The 18,855-nt window shown below is 41.8% G+C and overlaps 1 protein-coding gene across 1 annotated transcript in view; it reads right to left on the bottom strand.

Annotated features, from left to right (window-relative positions):
* Positions 1–18,855, bottom strand: part of Abca13 (ATP binding cassette subfamily A member 13) — a 405,330-nt gene that overhangs the window by 100,259 nt on the left and 286,216 nt on the right. The window contains exons 49-52 of the mRNA XM_057772486.1: positions 10,014–10,068; positions 8,482–8,659; positions 5,492–5,607; positions 852–1,008 (exon numbers count right to left, since the gene is read on the bottom strand). Coding sequence (XP_057628469.1) covers positions 852–1,008; positions 5,492–5,607; positions 8,482–8,659; positions 10,014–10,068 — 506 coding nt within the window. The remainder of the gene's footprint in view (positions 1–851; positions 1,009–5,491; positions 5,608–8,481; positions 8,660–10,013; positions 10,069–18,855) is intronic.

An 18,855-nucleotide genomic window follows, 5' to 3' on the forward strand; every position in this document is an offset into this window, starting at 1 on the left:
AACACTACAGGAGTTTTTGCAATCAATAACTGCTGTGAGAGAATGCTCTTGTACACTTAAAGATTTGTCACTCATATTGATTCAATTAAATGCTAAATGGCCAGTAGCCAGGCAGGAAGTATAGGTGGGCAACAAGAATAGGAGAATTCTGGGAAGAGGAAAGGCAGAGACGCCATCACCGGTCAGACGCAGACGAAGTAAGATGAGAGAATGCCTACTGAGAAAAGGTACCAAGCCATGTGACTAAACAGAGATAAGAATTATGGGTTAATTTAAGTTGTAAGAGCTAGTTAGTAATAAGCCTGAGCAATAGTCCAAACCGTTTATAATTGATTTAAGCCTCTATGTATATACTTGGAGCTGAATGGCTGCAGGATTGGGCAGGACATAAACCTCTATCAACAAATTATCCCTTCTACACTTAAAAAACAAGGTCACTCATTTAATTTTTTGAATTCCCCTAGAAAATGCAACTCAACGGGGCGGAAGCTCAACTGGGTTTTACTCAACAGGGTGACATGCTGAGCACTTGGCTCTCAGATGGTGGCACTATTTTTGAAAGACTTTGTAAACTTGAGCATGAAGTCTCTGAAAGCAGAACTCTGAAGGGGGTACCTAGTCCCCAGGCTTGTCCTTGCACTCCAAGAGGTGAACAGCCTCTTCTTACACATGTTCTTACCAGGCCCTAAATTAAAAGTGAAAGTCCTCTTAAACTGTGAGACAAAACAAACCCTCCCTTCTTTAAGTAGTGTGAGTCAGTTGTTTTTCCACCATGGTAACAAAGTACATAGCAGACATCCCCATTCTCCGGGCTATGGCACTTTGGAAATAAGCCTGTGCCAGTGACTCACCTGGGCTTTGGAAATGATGGCCAAAAGCCGGGGCATAGCAGTCATCAGCATGGTGCACAAACCAAAGATGAAGTTCAAGGAGATGTAGGAGATGAAGGCAACGTCAGAACTGGGAAAGATTCTGGATATCAGATACATCCATGGAATCATTGCGTATCTAAAAAGGAAAAGAGAAATCATGGTTATTTTCCTGAAATGTTTGTTTCTTATCACAATGGAAGTATATTATAGATGTGATGTTAGAATGGTTAAGTTTCTCTCACTTTGTGTAATATGTGCAATAGTCTCCTATAGAAAAGACCCTCTCTGGAGCCTCCAAAAACCCTGCAAGGAGAAGGGAAAATGTCACGGGAATCTCAGTTGTCCACTGGATTTTACTACTATCACTTCTGTCAGTTGGAGCCTCTTTGCCTCCCAAGCTTTCTGCAGTAATAATGTCCACCGGTTATAATGGAAATTGGAAGATTTCAAGAATATAACAATACTCAGAGCTCTCTGTCACAAAGAACAGTCTTTCTAGAAAACGCCACTGGGTCTAAAGGATAAATTCTTCTACTTGAGAAAATGTAAGGGATGTGATGTACAAACCCATATAGCATCTCAGAAACCTCACTCAAAAGAATCTGCCTCATAATTTGACCCTGAAGAACATTTTTGTGAAGCATAATTTGGAAACTAGTGCGTCAAAGCAATTTTCTAAAATATTTGTTCTATAAAATAATTAAGTAAAATCAAAATAACTGCCAAAGAGCTGAGTCATCGCTGGCTAACACTGTATATTGTGACTATTCCTGTCTGAAGTAAAGCACGGACGGGAAGGCACAAACTCCACCTCCAATCCTACAGACACTTCCTACTACCCTTTCTAGGGAAAACTCCACTGCCAGCCTTTGTCACGTGATTGCTTTCAGTAACGGGGAACCAGGCATGGTGACACACACCTGTAATTCCAGAGCTCAGGCTGCAAGACGGGAAGATAGACAGTTCAAGGGCAGCTAGATCTACGCAGAGGACAAAACAGACGCAAAGAATGAAAAGGAGGAGGAGGAAGAGGAAATAAATTATCCCTAAAACTGAAATACATATAAACAATAGTAGACACTTAAATGTCAAATTTTAGGGCTGTTTTAGTATCTAAAACAGTCTTAGAGTAAACAAATGCTCTTAGAGTAAACAAATGTGTGTGTATGTAATATATATGTAATATATATCATATATATATGATATATATATATACTATTGATTGAAGCACAGCATTACAGAATATAAGACAAACTGTTTTCATTCTATACAGACAGATTATTAACATGTGGGGATAGCCATCCTGTTGTACCTTAACCAGAACCACAAAAAAGTCAGCCTTTTTTTGTTCCCTGTACAATACAGAAACCAGCCAGCTCTCTCTGTTAAACTTGAAAATGTGGGAGCTAGAGAAATGGGGGGTGCAGCACCTCATGGCATATCAGATGTGGTCAGTTAGCACAGCACAGAGCACAGTGAGATGATCATCAGCTTTGATCAGCATCTCCATGTTCACAGGGTGGCCTCACAATACCTCCCCCTCCCACTGTCACTCCGGATACCCTGAGCTATCCTTGAGGAAGTAATTACCACCTCATCACTGTCCTCCACTCCCCTGGAGACTGCACAGAATCTGTACTTTGCCACACTTTACATAGGGTCTTCATAATGGGTTATGTCTTTCCAATGTTTGACAAGTGGATCAAAGCATTGTCTAAGAAAAAAAGACCCAGAGACAAAGATGTAGTCTTAAAAGATGTCCCTGGAGACTTCCTTTCCTGCATTCCTGAGTCTTTGAACTCATGTTCCACCAGTGATCATTCCATGATTTTTTTAAACTACATTTTTATTACTTTCCTTTCAAACACTTGGTTAAAATGAACATATTGGCAGATTCATCTCTCCCACCCCATCTTTTCTAATTTTTAAGGGAAAATTTAAATTGACTTATAGAGCATAATTTATGTGAAACCCACTGTGGCCTTTTAAAGCGTACTCTCTAATCTTTTATTAAAACATGTCATCATTTTAATGATTGTATAATTCACTGGAGGTCGGTCTGCTGTTCACAGGTATTCTGGAATTTTTAAGAACAGATCGTGGCCTCCCCCTGACAAATAGTACCTTCCTCCTGCTGTGTGAATTTCCCTGGGGGACAAACAGGAATCCGTGCTCTCATGTCTGTTGTGTTACAAGCGGCGGGGCTGCGTCCCCGGCACCCAGCCGCCCACATGGCTAGCTCATGCCCCAAAATAATTACACAAAAACTGTATTCTTTTAAACACTGCCTGGCCCATTAGTTTTAGCCTCTTATTGGCTAGCTCTTACATATTAATCTAACCCATTTCTAATATTCTGTGTAATACCACGAGCTGACTTACCAAAAAAGATCTTAACCTACATCTGTCTGGAGTGGGAAAATCATGGCGACTCCCGACTCAGCTTCTTTCTCCCAACATTCTGTTCTGTTTACTCCACCCACCTAAGGGTTGGTCTATAAATGGGCCTAGGCAGTTTCTTTATTATTTAACCAATGACCTTCCTCCATCACATGTCCACGATCCTTTAGCACAAAACATGGGCCAGATATGTTCTTTACGTTTTTTACATAAGCTGTTTGTCTTTCACTTCGTGTATTTTAGTGTGACCTTTCTTGATTTGTTTTAATTTAGGGGAAATTTTTAGAGAGAGCCTTAATAGGTGGCCTCATCCTGGTCTTTCTGCCTGTGTTCTGAGGTTCTGAGTGATGGTAATAGCGGGTGTGTTGTTGTAACCAACAAAACTCATTAATGTTCTCTCTCTCTCTCTTTCTCTTTCTCTTTCTCTTTCTCCCTACAACTTGCTAGTCAGATGTGAGCTTTCAGCTACTTCTCCAGCACTATGCTGCCCTTCTGTTGCTACACGCCCTGCCCCTGATGATAATGGACTAACCTTCTAAAACTGTAAGAAGCCCTCAATTAAATGCTTAATATATTTTATTTATTTAGTTGGGTTTTTTTCCTTGGGTCTTGTTTGTTGTTGTTTATTTGTGTTGTGTTTTGTTTTGGGGGGATCTCTTTCTACATAGCCCTGGCTTTCCTGGAATTCTCTATGTAGAGAATGTTGGCCTCAGACTCACAGATATCTCCCTACCTCTGTCTCCCAAATTCTAGGATCAAAGGTATGTGACACCATGTCTGACCTAGCTTTATTCATAAGTTTTTTTGGTCCCGGGGCCTCCTCACAGCAATAGGATAGCAACTAAGATGAGGAAGACCATGAGAATGTATCCATAGAGCTATGCTTCTCTAAAAATCCCAAAAGATGTTTAATTATGAACATAGAATTTTCTAGCTTGATGTAATCAAGTTGAACATTTTCTAAAAACACATTTCATAAGATTAAGTTTCGAACCATGTAACTTCATATAAATTTTGTCATCATTTTTGAAGTCTAGCCCTCTAAAATTCAAACATAGTTTTATAGCAATGTCTATTTTGCATGTGCTACAATGAAATGCAACAACACTTAGTTAGCCAATGTGATTAATTCACTGAAATAAGGTAACAGGAACAGGGGACACACATGCACTGCCCTTTATATGTGAGGTCAGAACTTTCAAATTGGGTGTAACATCATGTTCCACAAGGATGTCTTTAGTGAGCACACGATTTCTCTAAAGCAAAAGATAATTCTAGGAAGAATAGTAATGGCTAAAATCAATTTAATGACTCTGTCAATTGTCTCTGATGCTGACAGAGATTATCTCATTTGACTTTCAGCCTCAGAATTGGCATTTTAAAGGGAAGAACCTAAAGTTTAAAGGGGAATTAACTTTAGCAAGGCCACAGGGTAATTGACATGAATATTCCTGAAAGAACAGGCTTCCTTGTCCCCACTACATATGCTCCCACTTCTCCGTCCATCCATGAACTCATATCCACCTACCCATTCATCTGAAGATGCACACACACTTGTTTAGAGAAAACTTTGTCCCCTAGTTAGATATTTGGAATCATTCTGGATCACAGGGTTAACAACAAAATACGCAAAATCCACTTTAGTTATAGTCTTTGGCATAAATCTGGGTGTGCTACTTTAAAAGAAATAGTATATTAATAAACGTTCTCTGCTAGATAGGTACCATTTGGGGAGCAGTCGCAGTGACTTTCTACTTTTACTATTTTTCCTCTGAGGAAAAAGTGATAGAAGTCACACAAAATACTTCCAAGCTACTAATATTCTTGGAGAGGAAAAAAAATATGCCAGACAGCTTTACAGGAGAATCGCCACAAATGCAATTTCAGAGCTAACTGGATTATGTATCTGAGCCCACGATTAACGTCAAAGTGAGACTAACAGAGAATCCATTTCCCACGGCACCAGTTTGTCAAGCAGCTCGAGGGCCTTTCTGAGACAGGACCAGTGCCATCTTCATTACGACCATGTCACCCTTCCCCTCCTTCCAGGGCATTCATCATCTTGCTCAAGCTTGTTTGCTCAGCAGCCCTTGTAGAAGCAACGTAATTGCTTCGGCAGACAGAAAATCATGAAGCAGACAGCAGGTTCAAAGCCATCCTGAGGGGTTTCTTTCTCAGAAAACAAACCATAATTCAGCAGCCGTGTTTCTCATCACATACCCGAAAAGTGCCAGCAGGAGGGCTGTGGCCACCAAGTTCTCCCGGAAAGTGAAAGCTGTTAACTGGAAGGCGGCTATAATGGCGACACACAGGCAGACGGAAACCAAGTAAAAGAGCTGAAAAGACAAAGGGGGCATGCTACATTAGATAGGGACATGGATCATGCTCTATATACTCTGTAGTTTCCATTCAAATTCTACATAAACCTAGCTCCTACTTTGCATATTAGACTATTTTTCGGGTTCATCATGCTGAGTCACTGCTGCAGGCTTAGTTGTGTTCCTCTAATATTGATGTGCTGAACACCTAGACTTCAGAATGTGACTGAATTTGAAGCCAAGGTCTATGATACTTCAGGAGAAAACAGACTCAACAACCTACCAGAGTACCTATGCCTTTCTCCCTTGGGAAGCGTCGAAGAACTCAGATACTATTCTATGATGGAGGAGGGTCATCTTTCTATCTGTTGCTTTTATTGATTAATTAATAAAAAAAAACTGCTTGGCCTCTGATAGGGTAGAATTTAGATAGGCGGAGTAAATAGAACAAAATGCTGGGAGAAAGAAGCCGATTCAGTGAGTCGCCATGATTCTCCCACTCCAGACAGACACAGGTTAAGATCTTCCCTGGTAAGCCAACTCGTGGTGCTACACAGAATATTAAAAATGGGTTAGATCAACATGTGAGAGCTAGCCAATAAGAGGCTGGAACTAATGGGCCAGGCAGTGTTTATAAGAATACAGTTTCCATGTAATTATTCTCGGGTAAAGCTAGCCGGGTGGCGGGAAGCAGCCCGTCGGCCGCTCCTACTACTACAATTCTAGAAACAAGGCCATACATGGGGATGGGGAAGAGGAAGAGGTGGGTATTCCTGCTCTGCTTTCTCCGTAGCCTTTCTGTCAAGGTTTCTGCATGGGCAACAGGATTCCAGGGTTTCCTGAGACAAAAATGTAGCTATTTCTTCTCTGGTGTGATGGCAAAATGCTTCCTCAGAACCACCCATGCAGCTGAGTCCTTTTTCTCTTCAGATCTTTGCTGAAAACTCATTCATTACTGTAACCTCCTGGGTTGAAGTTACCTTTACCCCAAAACCCTCTTTCATTCTTGCAAAAGATTTAGTTATGAATCAGTTACATCTGGTATATTTGCTGTCTTCTTTTTCTTATGAGACTGTGGACTCCGTTGGAATGAGATATAACTTACTCATAGATTGACATAACTTACTAATAGATTTAGTTCGAACATTCAGTCCACTGAGTGAGTGAAACCAAAACAGAGAGGCTGGTTGGAATACAGACAATAGTGACCTGTTGTGCACAGTTCTGGAGGCTGAGGAAGCAAAGATCAATGCAGGAGCAGATTTAGCCTAGGGAGAGGAATTTAGAAGTGGTGTGTTTTCATTGTCTTGCCTCGTGACAGAAAGGGTGAGAAAGCTCTCTGGGGTCACTTTTATAAAGGTCCTGATGCCTTCATGAAGGCTACATCCTCTTGATTTAATAATTTCCCAAAGATTCCACTTCCTAATATGATCACACTGACGTTTAATCACTTTGAACTAAGTTTGCTGGGGGACACTAAAGTTCGGTCTTCAGCGATCTTCACACACCCTAACAATTAAGAACCATAACCTCAATTAATGTCTTAATTGAGGCATTGCAGAGAATAAATATAAAATCACTGAGTAAAAGTAAAAGAAGTGACAGTCAATAATCAAATATTCTTCCTGCCCTTAAACCCGAAGTCCACACATCACAAAGTGAAGAATCCATTGTGGAGGATAGAGAAATAAAGGAAGCAAAAAGAAGAGGGAAAATCCCAGGGTCTTTAAGGTTTGGTTTCTCTGTAATGTCATGGGTGTGTAACTCTTTGGGATCCTACTCATTGGGCACATCCTTCATTTTCTCTGGGATCACTAGCTGGCAAATGTTGGGGAGCAGAGAATCTTTAGACTGTGGTACTAAAGACAGAATTGAGTTGGAGGTGCTGAAGTGCGGGTCTGTCCAAATAGAAGCAACATGCTGAGGAGCCACTGCATTCCCACGGCTAGGCATGGCTTAATAAAGATAAAGCCTTTGGGGACCAGCCCTTCTCAGACTTGGAATTTATGAAGCCTCTTTAGTGCCAGTTGAAGGCAAACTTGCAAGAAATCCTGAGATGTCTCAGGTATGACTCAGAGATAAACTGTATGTTTTCAAACATCTAGATTACAAGATCAAAGGCAAATAAAACAGATGAGCTCAAAGCCCACTCGAAGGGGTAAACATTGCTTAAGAACAACTTGCTAACACATCAGCTCTGTGTAAACCATAACACAGATGGTCAGAAGCTGATGAGTGGGAGTCTCTCGGTGCGTTTCAGGCCTGCCCTGCCTTCTGTTCATGTGGGATTGGCCGCATCCCAGAATGAATCATATCTATGAGGGCATGTGGGCACATTTATTAAGCTCTACTCCACAGCGATGGCATGAGTGGTGGCTGTACAAGATCACTAAGTCAGAGTGCATGCGTTGAAAATACCTGGCCTAAATGCTAGACAGCAACCCAGCAAGGACTTGCTGTCGCCACTCCAAGAAGAGGAGACAGAGTCTATGGATTTGCACACTGCACGAAACTCTGATACCTGCTACCACACCTGGGAGGTACTCAAACCGAGGGCAAAGATTACGGATACAGATGAAAGATCATTTCTAATATTTTTTGTCTCACCTTTCAACCCTTTGAAAGAGAATAGGGAAGGTTGTTGTTGCCTCATTTCCTCCCTAAAAGAGAAAGTGTATTTCTCGGAGGGCCCTTTATTTCAGAGATCTCAAGCCCCTGATTCCTGAGTCTTCCCTTCATGAAGCAATCCTGAATACCTGATGGTGCCCCATAAAGGCAACCTGATGGAAGACTCTCAGTCAACAGAATGAGAGCTTCAGCTGTGGCCAACCCCACGTGACTTGGGACCTTCCACCTCCATATTCGTAGAAGGATCATATCCCCAAATCGTACCATGTCATACAGGAAGTTAACTAGCCAATATGTTCTGTAGCCAAGGCCACTTATATGTTGCAATCTTTTCGCTCCAGTCACCCTGTCCCTCACGACAGAGCTACCAATGGATGCGGACATGATGGAGAATCCCAGGACAATGCAGAGGGCGACACCACACTGGCGGATGCTCTCCAGGCTGTGAAGAAAGGATAATATAACAACTCATCAGATTGTCACAGAAGTCAGACCTTCCTTCTATGATTAACACTTAGGGAGGAGGAGAACTAGGCACACTGCCAAAAGTTTATGGTTCTCTCCCTCATTCGTTCCCCTCAGGTGCTTTTGAAGATGTGGGTTATTGTTCAGAGCTAACAGAAAGTGGAACAGAGATCAGAATAGAGAAACATGAAGCTGGAGAGCATATCAGCATCTTCCGATCTCAGTCTCCTCTCCATCATGGAGTCTAACTTTCAGCTAAATGGCCAACATTGCCAGAGTGCAGCCAGCTGTGGTGGCCCTTCCCTACATTACAGTTCACTTGCTTTGCAGGGGAACCCAAAGGAAGGAACAATTGTACGGCTACTCTCATCTCTGGCGAATGTCAAAACTTGGGTGTTGAGAATACTAAGTGCTTTCTGCATGACCATATATCACCAGGGTGGCACCATGTACTCTCTCAGACAGGTGGGTAGCTGGAGCTCTGAGATAACTTTTTGCCAAGTCAAGCCCTGCCACTGCTCATTCTATCCATCTAGGAACGGGTGGGCACAAGCAGTCCTTTAGGTGTCTGGTACAGTGGAAAGTCTGACCACATATCTCCCACTAGACTATGCCTTCCTTCTATCATACATTGATTTAGTCATCAGCTACCCTGTCCCAGCTCTGAGGTTAGGTGGCAAGTGACTGCTTGAGGCAGGACTCTGAAAACAGTATAGGGAAGAGGGAAAACTGCTACCCACCTTTACTGTTTCCTTGCTTATGTAAGGACAGAGTCCCCCATCAAGATATATGTTTTCCACTTGACAAGCCAGAACGGTAAATAATATTTTTATCATCAATTTTTAACTAAATGATTAGCTATATGAAAAAGAAGGGAGATGGGGGAGAGAATGAGGACAGAAACAATGTCCTTAGTGGCAAGGTGTTGTCACCAGACACTTCATTCTGTGCCCAACCACACCTGCAACACCACCGACCTCCACCTGCACTTCTTGTAGACTGTGAACTTTTTTAAATCAAGCATGAGAAATACTCAGGAAGGTTTTACATGATTGCCAATGTGAATGGCGTGTTTAGGTTATTAATCTGAATTGTCTTCCTGGAAAGTGTGCTGCCCACCGGCTACAGGAACTCTTCATTAGACATTCTTTTTATGAAAATATGCAGCTGAATAATATTCTCACCCATTTTCTGCCCAGCCATTGCACCTCCCCCTTTACAGCTATCTGGGCCAGTATCTCTACTGAAAACAAGTTGAAGAGATATCAAGACCACTCCTCGGAAACGCAGAGGTTTTTTCTATGCGCCCCCCCAGCACCCTGTCGACTCACATTTTGTCCTCATTCAGCAGGGCTCCTCCATACGGGTGACTGTACAGTGTTATTCCTGTGAACAACAAATTGAGATGTGAGCTTCATGAGCTGCCCTCTGGGGTGTCATCTCCCAGCCATCTTGAGATGTCTCCTGCTTGCTCTGCCCACCCCCAATTCATTATTAGTAACCAAGGGCAAATGTGTTCTTGACATTAAACTGCTGTGTGCTGGGCGCTGTGTTCTGATTGCTTTATCAAACGTAACCATCATGTATTTTGTGTGTGTCACATCGCAGGCACCGTGCTCCTTTGTCCAATGTTCTAAGCATCCTATTGCCCTAAGGGATGGGGATCAGGCTAGACAACGATGTGTAGAGAGAACACTTGATAGAAAACAGGCCAAGTCCAGACAGACGGAAAACTAGACCATTTTCTTGACCTAATTTTGTCCTGGGGTTTGATGTGTGGACTTTGTTTGGCTTACTTTGTTAGGCTCGTTTAAGGGTGCGATGCCAGATTTGCATATGTTGAACCAGCCCTGCATCTCTGGGATGAAGCCTACTTGATCATAATGGATAATTTTTCTAATGTATTCTTGGATTCGATTTGCCAGTATTTTATTGAGAATTTTTGCGTCGATGTTCATGAGTGAGATTGGCCTGTAATTCTCTCTCTTGGTTGGGTCTTTGTGTGGTTTTGGTATCAGGGTAACTGTACCTTCATAAAAGGAATTTGGCAATGACTCTTCTGTTTCTATATTGTGAAATACATTGAGTATAGGTATTAGCTCTTCTTGGAAGTGCTGGTAGAATTCTGTATTGAAACCATCTGGTCCTGGGCTTTTTTTGGAAGGGAGGTTTTTGATTACAGTTTCTAATTCTTCGCGACTAACAGATCTATTAAGATTGTTCACCTGGTCTTGGTTTAACTTTGGTATATGGTACTTATCTAAAAAAATGTCCATTTCTTTTGCATTTTCCAGTTTTGTGGCATACAGGCTTTTGTAGTAAGATCTAATGATTCTCTGAATTTCCTCTGTGTCTGTGGTTATGTCCCCCTTTTCATTTCTGATCTTATTAATTTGCATGTTCTCTCTGTCGTTTGATTAGGTTGGATAGGGGTTTATCGATCTTGTTGATTTTCTCCAAGAACCAATTTTTTGTTTCATTGATTCTTTGGATTCTTTTCTGTGTTTCCATTTTGTTGATTTCAGCCCTCAGTTTGATTATTTCCAGTCTTCTACTCTTCCTGGGTGAGTCTGCTTTTTTTTCTAGAGCTTTCAGGTGTGCTGTTAAGTCTCCAATGTGTGCTTTCTCCGTTTTCTTTAAGTGGGCACTTAGTGTTTTGAACTTTCCTCTTAGCACTGCTTTCATAGTGTCCCATAGGTTTGAGTATGTTGTCTCTTTATTTTCATTAAATTCAAGGAAGACTTTAATTTCTTTATTTCTTCCTTGACCCAGGTGTGGTTCAGTAGTTGACTGTTCAGTTTCCATGAGTTTGTCGACTTTCTGGGGGTAGCATTGTTGTTGAATTCTAACTTTAATCCATGGTGATCTGATAAGACACAGGGGGTAACTAATATTTTTTTGTATCTGTGGAGGTTTGCTTTGTTACCGAGTATGGGTCAATTTTTGAGAAGGTTCCATGAGCTGCAGAGAAGAAGGTATATTCTTTCCTATTTGGGTGGAATGTTCTATAGATGTCTGTTAAGTCCATTTGCTTCATTACCTCCATTAATTCTCTTACTTCTCTATTAGGTTTCTGTCTGATTGACCTGTCCATTGGTGAGAGAGGTGTGTTGAAGTCTCCTTCTATTAGTGTGTGTGGTTTGATGTCTGCCTTGAGTTCTAGTAATGTTTCTTTTACGTAAGTGGGTGCTTTTATATTAGGGGCATAGATATTCAGGATTGAGACTTCATCCTGATGAATTGTTCCTGTTATGAGTATGAAATGACCATCTCGATGTCTTCTGATTGATTTTAGTTTGAAGTCAGATTTGTTAGAAATTATTATCCTCCTGGATATTGAAAGTAGACAAAATTGTGCGGGCAAAAATTGGGAACTTGGGGGGTGGAGTGGGATGGGGGAAAGGGGGAATGGGGAGAGAAAAGTGAGAAAGGAAGGATGGGGAGAGCTTGGGGGAATGGGATGGTTGGGATAAAGGAACGGTGGATATGGGAGCAGGGAAGTATATATCTTAATCAAGGGAGCCATTTTAGGGTTGGCAAGAGTCTTAACTCTAGAGGGGTTACTAGGGGTTCAGGGAGATGTCCCCAGCTAGCTCCTTGAGCAGCTGAGGAGAGAGAGCCTGAAATGGCCTGATCTTATAGCCATACTAATGAATATCTTGCATATCATCATAGAACCTTCATCTGGCGATGGATGGAGATAAAGACAGAGACCCACATTGGAGCACTGGACTGAGCTCCCAAGGTCCAAATGAGGAGCAGAAGGAGGGAGAACATGAGCAAGGAAGTCAGGACTGTGAGGGGTGCACCCACCCACTGAGACGATGGGGCTGATCTAATGGGAGCTCACCAAGGCCAGCTGGACTGGGACTGAAAAAGCATGGGATAAAACTGGACTCTCTGAACATAGCGGACAATGAGGGCTGATGAGAAGCCAAGGACAATGGCACTGGGTTTTGATCCTACTGCACGTACTGGCTTTGTGGGAGCAATCTGTTTGGATGCTCACCTTCCTAGACCTGGATGCAGGGGGGAGGACTTGGACTTCCCACAGGGCAGGGAACCCTGACTGCTCTTTGAACTGGAGAGGGAGGAGATGGGGAGTGGGGGGAGGGAAAGGGAAGGTGGGGAGGAGGCAGAAATTTTTAATAAAATAAAATTCCCAAAGCAAAAAAAAAAAGAGTGCGATGCCAGGAGTCAACGTGAAGAAATCACCATGTTATCAAACAATCAGATCTTATTATAAAGTTCTTTAGAGTATTATACAGCAGGAGCCTTTCCTTAACAAATGCCAACTGATGCTACATCAAAGAACCTAATACTTTTGCCACCAATTTGTGCTTCATCCTAAAGGCACTGTGAACTGTGAGTCATTAGGTTGTCTTCTTCACACTGGTCACTTTGAATATTCAGAACCAAATCTGGGGCTTACATTTGGATCCCTTGATGGTTTGGTGGGATTTTAGAGCAGTCTCAAAAATAAATACAGAAACAGGTGACAAGATAAATGTAAAATACTTTTCATGTTTTGACTGTATTTTTCTTTTCCTTTTGATTCATTCATTTTACATGTACCTTGACAGCTCTCCGCTGCCTGCACCACGCCCATTCACTCCAGTCTTTGATTTCATTCCACAGTGGGATCAGTCATACAGCACGGCAAGCTCTGGCCCATAACCGAAAGAGCAACAGGAGTTATTTGTTCAGAAACGCCCCTACATAATGTCACGAAGCAATTTCTGTGATTCTGAATTAATGTCCAGATACTCTTTTCCTGGCATCCACTGTGTGGGTCTGATGCCTGCTGTGTGCTTTTCTCAATCCTGGACTTACACAGCCTTCCCCAACTGAATTGCTAGAGTTAGTTAATTGACTGTCAGGATTGGTAACACCCACAACTCGCTCTCCTGTTTTTCCTTCATGGTGTGATGCCCTACCTCCCTTTGCTAGGCTGCCTGCTTGAAGTGCCGACTCACTGGAAGCCAGAATTTCACTTAGTGGCTAGCCTCATACTGATTAGCTCTACCAGGTAGCCACAAAAAAGTTAAGTGACCTCAAACCTTGTTTATGAAGAATAAGATCCTGTCAAGCATGGCAAATATTCCCAGGGTGCTGTACACGGGGACGATATATTTCACTGTTAAGTGCAATTCTACTTTCTGCCTGGTGATGAGAATATTATAAATTAAAGAAAACCCAGAAAATGTGGTAACCTGAGTTATTTCAATTATAAAATTGAAGTAACATAGAAGAATACTGAAATTTCTAATCCTAAATGTCCCCCTTTCCCCCACACACACACCTTTAGGGCAAGAGGACAGATGTAAACATCTTCAAGTGGCTAAAATAGCATCACATATCAGGGGAAATAGACTTAGTCTACTGCTGTGGGACAATGGTCTTTTATTTTGTCACTTGTATTATTTTTAATAAAATGCTGATTGGCCAGTAGCCAGGCGGGAAGTATAGGTGGGGTGACGGCAGCCAGGCAGGAAGTAGAGGCGTGGCAACAAGAATTCTGGGAAGAGGAAAACTCAGACTGCAGTTGTGACCCAACCTCAAAGGAAGCAAGATGTGACTGCCTTGCCAAAAAAGATATTATAGGCTAATATAAGTTATAATAATTAGTTAATAAGAAGCCTGAGCTAATAGGCCAATCAGTTTATAACTAATGTAGACCTCTGTGTGATTCTTTGTGACTTAACGACTTCAGGAACTGGGCAGGACAGAGATAAGGTGGGACAGAAAACCCCTGTGAACAAGTAAGATGTAAGAATTAGTTAATAAGAAAAGCCTGAGCTACTAGGCCAACCAGTTTATAATTAATGTGGACCTCTGTGTATTCCTTTGGGACTGAACGACTGAAGGACTGGGTGGGACAGAAACCTCCCGGCAACAGTCTACAATGACTTGGAAAGAGAAGCTTGTTCATGGACACAAGTTCCAAACAGAAAACATGTTTAGCAGTTGAGAACACTGGCTCTAATACAATCTTTGGAGAAAAGACAAGGTTGGACAATGAATTTGGTTAACAGACATGGTGGTTTTATTTAATCAACTAAACTTCAGTAAAAACTCGAGACACTGAAGCTTAGCCACTCTTCTGGTTGCTGAGCAGCTGGATATCCTGCAAGTGATTGGAGTAACCTACCTGATTCCACAGGCATCTTCCCAAATCTCCCTCCCAGAATCTCTATTGGCTGGCTCTTGTGACAATCGAATCTAATAAGCTCATAACAACCCTTAAACCTAGCAAGGCTGCCACAGTGCCGAAGCCCCAAGGGCAGCTAACAGCTACATTTAAGTGTGATCGCTGTTAAGGAACATCCGCTATGGGCTTATTTAGTGTGACGTCACTAAGGAACGTACCCTATGGGTTTATTAAATATAACGGAAAACAATCATTGGTGGCATGACTTATTTCAGCATCTAACCAGATCTCCTTTATCCCGGATCAAACTCAAAGTCCTAGTGTTTAATCCTGTCTTATTCTCGCTTGTCCTCCAGGATCAACTTTTCCTACCAGAAATTCTAGGCATTGATTTGTGGAACCTGTGCTAATTCCAGTTATCCAGGGCCAGAGCAGAATACCAGCACTCCCAGCAGACTGATTGGTTTTTAATGTCAGCTTACACAAAAGAGAATTACCTGGGAAGAGCAAACCTTGGTTGAGGAATTACATAGATCAAATTGTCGTGATTAGTAATTGGTGTAGAGAGGCCTAGTCAACTGATTGTGGTATATCCCTAGAAGGATGGGTCTGGGCTGACCAAGATAGTTCGATGAGTCTGAGCCACTGACAGAGCCAGAAAGTCAGGAAGCACATTCCTCCATGGCTTCTGTTTAAGCTCCTGCCCTGGCTTCCCTCAGTGATAGGTTTTTATCTACAGGTATAAAATCAACTAAACTCTTTCCTCCCTTCACGTTGTTTTTGTTTATCACAGCACCTGAAGGCAAACTGGAACCTCCAAATAAATGGATTTTTCTCCAGGTCTGAACCCTCACAGAGTTGAATACGTTCTGCACACACCCAGTTCCCTACAACCTACTGGTTTCTGATCTCCAAATGCCCATTATTAGTCCATGGGTGTCTTCCATTCAGGATTCCCATTATTCCAGTCATCCAGGCTCAGAACTGGGTCCCATCCTCTCCTCACTTTTCTTTGCCACATGGAAACAGATTTCTTCCACTTTGCCCCCTCACACAGAGTCACGGTGCTCATGCGCACTACACCTTGTCTTGGTGGCTCTGAACTCACATTATCGCTAAGCCTGCCTCTCCCCAAGCTCAGCATGTATGCCAGCTCCAACACACTAGAGAATATTTTTCTAAAAGAAGAGAGCGAGAGAGCGAGAGAGAGAACAACAGACAGGCAGACAAGGAGGAGGAAGGAAGGAAGAAAATAAAGAGGGAGCAAGAAAGAGAGGAAGGGAAAAAAAGAAAGAAGGAAGGAAGGAGGGAGGGAGGGAGAGGGAGGGAGAGGGAGAGGGAGAGGGAGAGGGAGAGAGAGAGAGAGAGAGAGAGAGAGAGAGAGAGAGAGAGAGAGAGAGAGAGAGAGAGAAAGGTATATGAATGAAAGGGCAGAGGGGAGAGGGAGAAAAACGGGACAGTCATATCCTTTACCATCACACAGGCATACTTTATTATAAAATATAAAATTCTCCTATCAATTCCATTTGGAAGATGAAATTAGTATCATTTTCCTTGACCCTGATACATTTTATCTTTTCCTTCAACTTCCTGGTCCAGGCCCCATCAGAATCTCATTCCACCTCACTCCTATTCAGAAATTAATTTCATTTTTTGAAATCATTATCACATTGTCATGCTTTAGTCAAGCAAAACCATTGAATAAAAATGTATAAAGACTGCTCCTGTCTTACAGGGGTTTTACTTATGAATTTTCAACTCTACAGTAAGGCAGAAATAAAATATACTTTGTAGAAATTGTGTTTCAGAATTGAATTTTAATCTTTTCCTGGCTACAGACATTTGGCACCATTCTCTGGTCATGCTGGGCAGCTAGCACATTGAGCAGCCGGTCCTAGCCACCCACAGGATCCATCCTCTATAACTTTGAATCACAAACTTGTTATCTTTTTGCTGTTAATTGTATTATATGAATTTCTCACAGCATTTTCAACTTACTGTGAGTTTATCAGTGTGTGAGTTTAAGAACACTATTACTAAGCCAAACTTATGCTCCAAGTTTATAGTGTCACTTTTAACATAAATACACAGTGAAATGATTAGATTACTAGTCAGGCTAATCAACCTAACCAGCATTTTTTTTTTAATTTTTGATTTTTTAATTTTATTTTTTTGTTGTTTTTATTGAGCTATATATTTTTCTCTACTCCCCTTCCTTCCTCTCAACCTCCACCCTCTCCTATGGTCCCAATGCTACCAATTTACTCAGAGGATGTTGTCTTTTTCTACGTCCCAGGTAGTTAAGATCCATGTATGTCTCTCTTAGGGTCCTATTGTTTTCTAGGTTCTGGAGGATACTAAACAGCATTTCTTAAAACACTGCTGATGAGTATGTAAATTAGTGCAACCATTATGAGACACAGTATAATGAACATACTTCAAATTTTAAAATTAGAAATATTGTAAGATGTGGCACCCCGGTAAAAGACTGATAGGGTCATAACTAAGAAATAAAATCATTATACCGATAACATGTCTGCACACCATGTTCAGCAAAGCCTCCGTGACCAAGAGGAATCTACAACCCACGTGTACAGTCAGATGAGCAGATGCAGAAAAAGTGTCGAGTGTGGATCATAGACATGGGCATTTACAAATACCTACAGAGTTTAAGATTAAACCTTTTTTGGTTTTGGTTTGTTTGGTTTGGTTTTCCAAAGGGCTTGTCTGTGGTAACAGCCCTGGTTGTCCTAGAGCTCTCTTTGTAGACCAGACTGGCCTTCAACTCACATAGATCCACCTGCCTCTGTCTCCCAAGTGTTGGAGTTAAAGGCGTGCGCCACCACCGCCAGGATAACTCAACCAAATTTAAAAAAAAAAAAAAAAAAAAAAACAGAAATCTTGCTTTTGGCAAGAATACTCCTGAAATGAATATATAAATAAAATAATCCAGAAGCAGAAAAATAAATAACCACGTGATAGTGCTTAGATGTAAACTTTTAAAAGTGAAACAATAAAAGATAAGTGTGGAAAGGGCAGGGTGAGGGAGATGTTACTGAAGGGACACAAGAGGAATTTGTCCAAGGGACAGACATACAAGCATGGTGACCATGGATAATGATGCCCTGATTATCTTTGATGGGACAGATCTTAAGCGTTATCGTCACACATACACACAAAGACATGAATTAAATTTACAGGACTGCACGTAAGAATAGGAGGAAAAAGTGACAGTCCTCAGAACCTGAGTTCTTATATACATGATACAGAGATGAGCAGCTGGTACCCAAATGTATACCACAGTCACTCCTCATCGATGTGTTACATACCTACAGCTGCAACTAACCATGCACCCAGATGTCTAGGAAAAAAAAAAAAACCTGCATCTGTACCGAGCAAGCACAGACATCTTCCTTTTCATTATTCCCTAGACAGTGTAGCACACAAACTATCTGATAGCAGTTTCATTTTATTATGCATTTTCAGTCACCTGGAGAGTATGTAAATTGTGCGACAGAGTAATTTTAAGTTACAGGCCTATGCTGCACCAACGCCGTTTCAAATAAAATATGTGAGCATCTGTGGATTCAGGCATCTATCAAGGTTCCCGAAACGAATCCTGTCAGATACTTAGGGATAACATAAGCTGTGGTCATGTGTGCCGTGTGCTTTGGGTATGTGTGTGTATCGTTGAGTGAAGCTATGTCACACTAATATCATTATGGCCATTTGAGAAGGGATACCTGAAACACAGGTATCTCAGATGCCTCCTAGAGTTTGACAACTAGCTGGGACATGCTGGACTTCCAGCCAATAGATGCTGATATCACAACCCACTTTCTCACCAGCACACACTGCTGATCACCCAAAGACCATAATCATCCAGCAGGAAGGAGACAGGCTAGGAGACCAAGAGTCTGCTCTGCACATCCTGCAGAAAAGCCGTAAATGTCCCCATGGGTGGTGCAATAATGAAATTTTGAACTACCAATGATGGATCCAAGTGTGACCAACTTTCATAA

The sequence above is a fragment of the Chionomys nivalis genome, chromosome 6 (genome assembly GCF_950005125.1).
Source record: "Chionomys nivalis chromosome 6, mChiNiv1.1, whole genome shotgun sequence".
NCBI lineage: Eukaryota > Metazoa > Chordata > Mammalia > Rodentia > Cricetidae > Chionomys > Chionomys nivalis.